The sequence below is a fragment of the Pteropus alecto genome, unplaced genomic scaffold (assembly GCF_000325575.1).
Source record: "Pteropus alecto unplaced genomic scaffold, ASM32557v1 scaffold98, whole genome shotgun sequence".
Taxonomy (NCBI): Eukaryota; Metazoa; Chordata; class Mammalia; order Chiroptera; family Pteropodidae; genus Pteropus; species Pteropus alecto.
Window position 1 is genome coordinate 18,118,239 of NW_006443570.1, and position 10,363 is coordinate 18,128,601.

General features: G+C 36.5%; 1 protein-coding gene across 1 annotated transcript in view; it reads left to right on the forward strand.

The window, feature by feature from the left end:
- The window catches only part of CRLF3 (cytokine receptor like factor 3), a 30,558-nt gene that overhangs the window by 9,846 nt on the left and 10,349 nt on the right, over positions 1-10,363 (forward strand). Inside the window, exons 2-6 of the mRNA XM_006924979.2 lie at positions 878-1,085; positions 3,651-3,738; positions 4,241-4,418; positions 5,871-6,093; positions 6,733-6,865. Coding sequence (XP_006925041.1) covers positions 878-1,085; positions 3,651-3,738; positions 4,241-4,418; positions 5,871-6,093; positions 6,733-6,865 — 830 coding nt within the window. The remainder of the gene's footprint in view (positions 1-877; positions 1,086-3,650; positions 3,739-4,240; positions 4,419-5,870; positions 6,094-6,732; positions 6,866-10,363) is intronic.

Here is a 10,363-nt window from a genome sequence, read left to right on the forward strand (position 1 = left end):
TTATAACAGGCAGCCTTATGTGATTCTTCTGCAAACCAAGTTTCAGAATTACTGCTACAGGCAAGCAGTAATTGTTGGATTGTTGGAATCTAAGGGAATTTGTCACCTCCGAAATTGAATACATTTCTTTTGGGTATGGATTATTTATTTTTCTGGGGAGAGGGTCTATAAACTTCTCAGTAAGATTTGCAAAGAGGACCATGACTCAAAAAAAGATTAACTCATTGTCCCAGAAGTGTGTTTTTCATGAACATTTCCTGTCTCCTATGAGCCTCTTTGGATTTTAAATAAATTCTTAGTTTTCTTTTGGCATAATGAGGGCATGTTATCCATGAGTTGATTTTTCTTTGTACATTGTGGCTTTCTAATCTACCATTTCTTTGCTTCTTTTCAGCAAAGTGAATTTTAATCCCCTCCTAATTTAAAATTCTTTTGTACTGAAACGTATTATTGCCAAGAACAATTTTGTGCAGGCAATACTTTCTAACATTTATTTATTGAGAACAATGGTTTGCCAGTTGTTTTACTAAGTGCAATATAGATTTTTTTATTTAATCCTTACAGCAGTTCCGTGAGGTAAGCATTATTATACTCATTTGAGGAATAAGGACCTTGAAGCATTGAGTGCTTAATTAATTTGACCATATTGACATAGTTTGTGAATGAAGGAACCATTCTGAATGGTTTGAGCCCATTCTGCCTCATCTGAAGGTTAATCCTATGCAAGTCTGCAAGTTTGTGCAAATGAATCACATTTGGTTTATCAACAGATAGATGATGATGCTTGGGTAGTACTTCAAAAATATTATAGATGAAGCTTGTAGATTATCCTTTTGTAGCTATTCTGATTCTGAGTTTTTATGTTATTTCTTTTCAGATCAAAGAGAGTGCATCACAGACAAGAGATGTCCTCAAACAACATTTTAATGATTTAAAGGGAACCCTTGGGAAGCTCCTGGATGAGCGATTGGTGACCCTTTTGCAAGAGGTGGACACCATTGAACAAGAGACCATTAAGCCACTAGATGACTGCCAGAAGCTTATAGAGCATGGAGTTAACACTGCAGAGGACTTAGTCCAAGAAGGTAGGAATCCAGAGAGCCTATTAAATGTGGCAAATTCAGATTGATACTGCTGATTTCTCAAGATATCAGCAGGTTTATTGCCATCTGTAGGGTGCTTAGGATGTTCCTACCTTGGGACAGTTTGTAATATAGGATGACAGATACGCAGTGAGGTATCCCAGAGTAAGTTCAATTAAAGTAGTAATTATAATCATTTACAAAACAAGAAGTATATGATTTTTCTCAAATGATTCTGATGGTATCTCGCTCACTGTTAACAGAGCGATATTAAGGTCATTTTAAGGCATCAAACATTTTCAGAGTATTTATGGTTTATAGAATTTAATTTCATTGTTCTTTTTAGTAGGTTAAGAAATATGTTTAGTATTTACTCTTGAAATCGTACTTATTATATTTCTTTCTTTATCCATTTATTTTGGTTGAAGCATGCCCAGATCTTGCCTTGCTACCTTCTTGCCTACCTGTTTTCCTTCTTGCCTCCTTGCCTCCTTCCATCTCTCCCTTCTTTCCCATAAGTCTTTGTTAGGTACATTGAATAAAAATTCTGCCCTTTGGGGTTCACATGTGAGAGAGGCATACATACTGAGAGAGATCTAAGACCTTATGGGAGCACAGAAGGAGAAGTGCTTAACTCTGAAAAAGTGTAGGCTAGCTTTCTGTAAGAGTTCCACAGAGGCTTGAAGAAATTCGTCAAGCAGACAAAGGAAGAAAAGGAGGTAACGGCATGATTGGAAGCAGGAGTAATATCAGGGATCTTCTGAAATGGTTTAGGCAGCAGAGTTACACAGTCAGATTTGCATTGTTGATATGACACATTGCCTATAGTTTGGGACTGGATTTGAGGTTGTGAGACTGGAGGTAAAATAGACTGACTAGAAAGTTGCAGCAATAATCAGATAGGAAATAATGAGGGCAATGACAGGTGAAGATGAGGCAGAGCTGGTTTTAAAATTTTTCAGAGATAGAATTATTGATGATTTTACTTAGCAGTATATGTTAATTATTGGTTGCCTATATATGGGTTGGAGGAGAAAGGGAAGGATTTAGGATGACCAAAACCAGCCCGATTTTGGATGACTGGGTAAACTCTACTGTTTACTGACATAGGAAACAAATGAGAAAGGGTGGACTTTGGTGGGTACTTAAATGCATTCTTTTGGGGCATGTTGAGTCTGAAGTGCTTAAGATGCCAAGAAGTAATTGGGAATGTGAGTATGATGCTTAGGAGAGAGATAATACCTAGAGATGTCAATATGGCAGTTAATGGTGCATACATCAGATCTGAATCTCTGGGAATAAGTAAAATCATCAGGAGATAGTCTACAGTATGAGAAGAGAAGGCAGCAGAGGTTAGAACGGTAAGGGATGCCAATATTTAAAGGGCAGTTGGGGAGAAAAGAGCCAGCGAAAGAGATTGAATACTATTCATTCTGCAGATTGAGTGCTGTGAGTGACTTAGGATAAAAAATGTACCTGGCTCACAACTCTGTCATTCCAACTGGAAATTAATCCCCTTTCTGGTCCCACTTAGAATATGGTACTAGTGTTATCTTTACATGCCAGTTACATTTTTGTCTTATCTTTAGTGAGAAGTGCTTATTTGCCACTGACTGTAACAGTGCCTTTGAGAAAATTTTTTTTTAGTAGGACCACAGAATGTCTTTCCCTGGAGGCTCTGCTTTGGAAACAAAACCAGAAGCAGTTCAGCACAGATCAGGAGTATACACCCATCACCCCGAGGACTGAGAAATGTTTTTAGTTTAGAAAATAAATCTTTTGAGGCACATACATGTTTGTTACAGCATCTGATGCTTCAGTTTTTTTATACTTCAGAAGTATTTTTGATTTTAAACTCTTTCCTCCCTTCTGCTCCCCAGGGATAAAAACTTATTTATGGAATTTTGAGGATTTTGAGGCAGTGCTCAGTGTATCTCTGTGTTCTTTTTGGTTGAGGAAGAAGGTCATGTTATGTGGCCTCAAAAAACTTGAGTAATTCCAAGGCACATTGAGATAGAAAAGAGTTTTGGTGGTGTTTTTCAGGGCTGTGGAAGGACATAGAAGTTGGTCATTTTTAAAATGCCTTTATGTAGCATTTTCTTTTTATTGTTCTGTTGAGTAATTTCTAATCTAATGTGATAGCGTTTTGTGAAAACATGATGGTATCATTTGGTTTTATAAGGCCCTGTGCCCTATTATTCCTGTCAGGGTAGTATTTGTACTGGCTCCTATTAGTATTGATAAAGTTTCTGTAGGAGAGATGGAAAAAGTCCCTGGGCCTTCTGCTTTGCATAAAATTGATTTGACATACCACATTTCCTTGTGTAGAGTGGAATATACATCCCTGGTAAGATGTCACCATTGTGTACCCCTTTTCCTCTTGAGCTTAACCTGAGAGCCTTAGAATCATTTCTACAATAGTGTCTACTTTTACTTTTTGGGAATTTGACTGCAGCATCACTTAAGAATTGTTTGCAAGAAAACCAGAGACCTACCTAGACACAAGATGTGTTGATTACTTATAATGTGATTATTTTTCACTATACTAGTTCTCATTCCTGATTGTAGGTGAAATCGCCATTCTTGGTGGTGTAGGAGAACAGAATGAAAAACTGTGGAGCTTTACCAAAAAGGCCTCACACATTCAGTTGGACAGGTAAAAGAGTTAGTGCCTTTGGGGCTTACTTTTAAGCACTTAAACTATCGACTCTCTCCCTCTCATTAAAATTTCTAATTAAGGGCGATAGAGAATATATTTTTCAGGGTTTCACTGCTCATTACCAATATTACTAATATGAAATAGTTGTGATTGTAATCTTTAGTGTAATATTACTACAGATTTTCTTCAATTCTAATGTGTAAGAGAATTGTTAAATTTTAAAAATTCAGAACATAACATTGAAATTGGGTCATATCTCGGTAAAACAGATGTTTTGGTATAAACTTGACAACTGTGATCCTACCAACTTTTTATCTTCTTGCTTATATTTATTTGAGAAGAGAATCTTTATGTAACATCTTGCAAAGCCCCAACTGCCATGAGCATTATTTACTGGGAGTTTCTGCATCCTTATAGTGTATGACTGGTCTAAAATATTCTTTATATTTTTAACTCTCAGTTTAAAAGCCTCATAAATACATGAGTTTTGTTTCTTCAGCTTACCAGAAGTGCCTTTACTGGTCGATGTGCCTTGTTTATCTGCTCAGTTGGATGACTCAGTTCTTAATATAGTGAAAGACCACATTTTTAAGCATGGAACGGTAGCATCTCGCCCACCGGTACAGATAGAAGAACTAATAGAGAAACCTGGAGGCATCATTGTACGGTGGTGTAAGGTACGTAATTAAAAATTGTAAAAATGACTTCAACATTATGGATTTGAGATTTCGGGGGCCTTAAAATTTTTTTATTAGCTACCTTTAAATATTCTCTTTATAAACAAAAATCCCTTTTCCTTTACAACTAAAATAAACTCGCAAGGAGCTTGAACTGAGGTAGCTCTTCCAGTTTGAGATAAACAATTTTGAAGGTATTTTTTTAAATCTCCATGTCACAACATTGTTTTCAGAACATATTTCCCAAACTTAACTTTTAGTGCGTTGAAGATTTGCTCCCATTTCTGTTTTATTAGAAACGTCAAATTATGATAGTGAATATTTGGGTATCTTATATTTTTCTGTTCAACACTAAACTAATACCTCTGAAATAAAGTTTCTAAAGTATGGTTTCTTCAGCATTGCTGAATATTTTGTGTATTAAATCAATTGTGTAGATGAAATATCATATTTTAGATAGAAACTATGTCCACATATATGAGTCATAGTGTCTTGGCTGTTGACAGATACATCATTCAGAGGCAGAGTGCTCAGCTTCTGGAAACTATTTTCTTTTTTTGTTTGTTTGATTTTTTTTGTTTGTCTTTTGGAAACTATTTTCTTAAATGGAATTTTTTCAATGAACCCTTGGTATAGAAGAAAGAAGTAGAGATGCTTTTGTTGGTTCAAAACAAGTACTCTTATTCCATTTTTATTTTCTTACCTATCTGTGGGCCTGTAGTTTCCAGTTTTTCTGCTATGAGCATTATTATTCATGCTTCCTTATATACATGTGTAAGATTTTTTCTAAAGTTTATACCTAGCCATAAAATTATGAGATCTAAGAGGATTAGATCTGTACTCGGTAATACTAAACTCTTTCCAATGTGATTTTAACAGTTTATCCTTCCACTAGCAGTTATGAGTTCCTGTTACTCTGTATCCTGACAATACTTGGCATTGTCAGACTTTATATTTTTGCCAATGTGGTATCTCATTGTGGTTTTAGAGTGTACTTTCCATATTACAAATTTGGTTGAATATTTTAACATTTTTGCTGCTTATTTTTCTATAGAATGCTTATTCATGTCTTTGCCCATTTTTCTTTTGGATGGTTTGTCTTCTATTAATTTTTAGGAGTTTATATATTCTGGTTATTAACTCTCGGTTATATGAATGATATAGTTGTGGAATTCTTATCCTTAAATGTTTTATCTTTGACATTATTGTGTAGAAAGCACCATTTCTTCAAAAGAAGCATATTTTTTCATATCAGACTGTGAAGTCTAAAACACATGGTTCAACAAAGAAGGGAGATAATGATGGTGTATTTCCTATGACCTGAGAATAGCCCATATTCAGCACGTGGGCGTGTATGCTTGGTCCAAAACTCCTCCATTCAAAATTCTTAATCAGTAATGCTGAGAGAAGTTATTCTCTGATTTTTACCTAACATAAAGCCTTTCTCCTTAGGTGGATGACGACTTTACAGCCCAAGATTACAGGCTCCAGTTCCGTAAATGTACTTCAAATCATTTTGAGGACGCATATGTAGGCTCTGAAACTGAATTCATAGTATTGCACATAGACCCCAATGTTGATTATCAGTTCAGAGTCTGCGCCCGAGGAGATGGCCGACAGGAGTGGAGTCCTTGGAGCGTCCCCCAGATAGGTCATTCCACATTGGTGCCTCATGGTATGCTGTTGCCTTTTCACTCCTGGAGCTTAACTATGCATAAGAACACTTGTATTCTGCGCTAAAGGCAGCACACTGACAACACTTTTTTTCTAAGGATAAACCCCAAATTAATGAGAACAACATGGAACATGTTTTTCACTTCCTGTTCAAATTACTTCATGTGAATTTTGAGAAATTTTCATCAGTTCTTCAGTCCAAAATAGTGCCAGACAGAATTAGTAGCATCCCCTACAGCCACAGATTTTAAATATTGCAGCAGGAGACTGCAATATTTGATCCAGACCTTCAGTATATACTAGGTAGAGGCTTTTTCTTAAAAGTTGTATGATTTGAAATTGATTTCTCCTGTATTACTAGTTAACAAATTTAGACTCATTTGTTAATTACTTCTTAATCGGGTTGGAATAAGCTCAAACATGATTTTATTAGATAGGTGATAACACTTATTTGATATTCCATGCCAAAATTGTGTAGGAATAGACTAAAAGCCTTTTCCTGGAATCATTTCTTTTATTGAACTTGTCTATGACCCCTAAGAGTAGTCTCTTCTCCTTCCAAGTTTTATTTAATGTCTGTGTGCTGAAGATATTCCTTAAAAGAATCTAATAATTTTCAATGTCTTTGCTTTTTAAAAAGAGTGGACAGCTGGCTTTGAGGGGTACAGTCTGAGCAGTCGAAGAAATATAGCACTCCGGAATGATTCTGAATCCTCAGGTGTTCTCTACTCCAGTGCTCCAACCTATTTCTGTGGGCAGACATTAACATTCAGGCAAGTAGATATTAAAATATCTGTCTGTCATGGCTTAGGCAGTATAGTGAAGTGCGTAGAGCAGATATGAGCTTTGGATTCAAAATCTTCCTGAAGTTATTTCATCATTTATAGACAGTGGTACTTTGGGGAGATTTCGCTATTTCTCTTTGCTTCAGTTTCCTCATATGTATTTATAGGGTTATTATGAATATTAACTGAGTTAATGTATATGAAATGCCTTGCTTATGCCTGATACAGAGTATGTTCTCATGATGTTTAGGTCTCTTCTTCTTGGTAAATAGAGATAAATAGAATACTTCTCGAAAGTCAATCTTAAAAATTCAGAGGCCTAGAATTAAAAAATATTTTTTTCCTTTGTGAATCAAGAGTAGATATCTATGGAAGGCAACCTATCAATGTAAATATACTATATAAATATACATAATTCTCTGTAAAGTAAAACTGAAATCAAGCCTCTCCTACCACCAATTCATTTTCTGTTTCTTTATCCATTTCTTCCTGTATTAGAAAAATTTCTTTTTTCTTGTTTTTATGTTATCTGAGATGTACTCTCTGTGGTCATATTTCTAAATAGCTCTTCCTAGAAACTAAAGCCCAGTTTTGATTTAGAAAAGTAGAGCTTCCCTGATGTTCACCATACTCACTTCCGTGTAGCAAACACTCTTCTAAGTTTTTTAAGTCTCGAGATCATGAGATTTTATTGTGAATGCTTGCTCCAAGTCAGTACCTCTTGTTCTCAGTCCCTTATCGTATAAGGCCTGGACAGTATCTGAAAGTTTTAGCTAAACTGATGTTGCTATGTTCTTCACCGCCAAGTCATTTGAACTGTTAGCAGTTATCAGAATGCACTAGTTTATGCTTTCTCTCATTTTTGATATCTCATCTCTCCCCTTACCTTATGAAGAACGAACAAATTAGGAACCAGAAAAATACCAACAAAGAGAGAAATAAGGAGCCTACTACCTAAAAGTCTATTTAATTATTCCCCAAGAGTTCTGCTAACATACCTCTTCTCTGCTTATGTCCCTTGTTTTCAGAAATACTTTCATTAGTGAATCTCTTGAGAACATGGTACTTCTCTGTAATGGAAGCGCTTTCTGAGTTGATAGATTTAGGCCAGATATCTCAGACCATAATAAAAATAATAATCATAGGAATAATAACTACAGTTAACATTTAATTTATATTTAATTTATAATATTATATGCTAGGTACTGTTCTAAGCACTTTACTTGTATTAACTCATTTGAGTCTCACAATAATCCAATGAAATAGGTATAGTTACCCATTTTAGGGATGAGGATGCTAAGGCACAGAGAGTCACTTACTCGCTGCCACATAGCTAGTAAATGGCAAAGTTAGGATTTAAATCCAGACAATCTGGCTCCAGAGTCTGGGATCTTAATAACTGATCTGTATTGCTTATCATTTGTCTTCATGAGAAAGTAAAAGTAATTCTAGTTAGTGCTGAAATCTGCAGTTTTTCTGCTACTATAGCCTTAGTTCTTTTCCTTTCCCTCTTCTCTCACTTTTATGCCCCAGTGATGGTGACCTGATGCTCTCCTGCTTTTAAATTCCTCTATGAACACAGGAAAGGTCTGATAGATGGCATACTTAGGTTTGTTTCTTAAGTCATTCCATAAATATTTATTAAGATATTACAAATTACACGAATTGATTTAAATCTACTTACTGTCTGTAGACCGTAGGCCTCAACAAAGCGTTAGCTCCTCCTTCCTCCTCCAAAGATGTCTGACTAGGACCACTTGACAGAGTGATTAACACACTTACTTAACCTCAGTATCATCTTAGCCAGACCTTTGCATTTTTGTCATTTTTCCTTTGAATGTGGAATGAAAATGTTTTCTCTCCTTGTTTAAAGGAATTTCAGGCATTAGCAATTAAGTCAAGACGTGAGTGGTGGGGGGGACCCTCGTACATGAGGGAGGGGCACATGGGCCTAGCTGAGGAAAGGTAAACTTTATTCAGTTTTGTGAGGGTGTTTGAGGGCCTCGTAGTTAGAAGGGAGATTATACTCCTGTGGGCACTACCCTGTTGCTCAGCCCAGTCTATCCCTGCTGATGTTTCTGGAATGTGTCGAGCGCTAGAGCTAAAGAAACTTGTTCTTGGCTGGCTATTAACAGTCTCTAGAGTCCAGTTTCATTTGGCCCCAGGCGTGCTAGCTATCCCCTCCTACCAGGCCTCTCCCTGATTTCTCATCTGAACATTCGTGCTTTCCTTTTAGTTGTTTCTAAGATTTCCTGATCTTACTATTTTTTAACCATATTTTTACTTTCTCTTCTCTACCACCTCTTTTCTTTAAAACAGCTTCCTTTCAAACAGTCTTCCTTACTCCGAATAGCCTATGAGGTTATTGTCTACCTTTTACAGATGAAGAAACAAAAGCACAGAGAGACTAAGTGACTTGTCAGTATTCAGATCCTGCAGTCTAGCTCCAAGGTCTGTGCTCTTAACCACTGGGATACCCTGCCTCTCACAGGTAACATGAGGTGGTAAATCAAGAAGTAATAGGCTAGTTATTTTTTTAAATAATGTTTTCTTTCAAAGAACATAAAAAATTAATGTTCCAGTTATCTATTGCTGTGTAACAAACCACCCCCAAATTTAGAGGCTTAAAATAGCAATAGTCATTTATTTTTCTCAGGAAACTACGATTTGTGGAGCTTGGCAAGGACAGTCATCTCTGCTTATGTGGTATTAGCTGGGGTGGCTTGATGAGGGATGGTAGATCCGTTTCCAGGATGGCTCGCCCAGATGACTGGCAAATTGATTCTGGTTCTTGGTGCCTCTCCATGTAGGCCTCTTCAGCAGCTGCTTGGGCTTCCTCACAGCATGGTGGCTGGGTTCCGAGAATGAGCATCCCAAGAGATAAGAAGTGGAAGCTGCCAGGTTCTTAAAGCCTGGGCCTAGAAATTGAGAGTGTCACTTCTGTCACATTCTGTTGTTCAACCAGCCACAGAATTCAGATACCAGGGAAGGGATATACCCCTCTTCTTGATGGGGGAAATGTCAAAAAGAATTTGGGGGCTTTATCTTAGGAATGCAATGGTCGATAACTATTAGAAAGAGATCACTTGGGATATTTGAATTTGGTTTGATGCTTGCCTTTGGTTAAGCATTAGAATTACCTTTTCTGAGTGAATTTAAGCTTGAGGAGATCTTTCTTTTTCTGTCTGGTCTCTGTGATTACTAGGTGTCTCTTCAATACTAATTGTTAGCTCTTCCTGTTTTGTTTTTTTAATTCTAGTCTAATTTAATCTTTCCTGGAAAATCCTGATAGGGCATGGTCTCTACTAGGTTTAAGAAGTTAATTTGTTTTTAACTAGGGTCTTTGAAATCTCGTCAGTTTTCCCTTATTGAGACAGAATGCACTGTCCCAGGGACAATACAGCTTTGCTGGGGTTTTATATTTTGCCAAAGTTATCTTTTCTAGAGATATGGTATGTAGTATTTTCAGGTTGGAGCTTGGCTCTT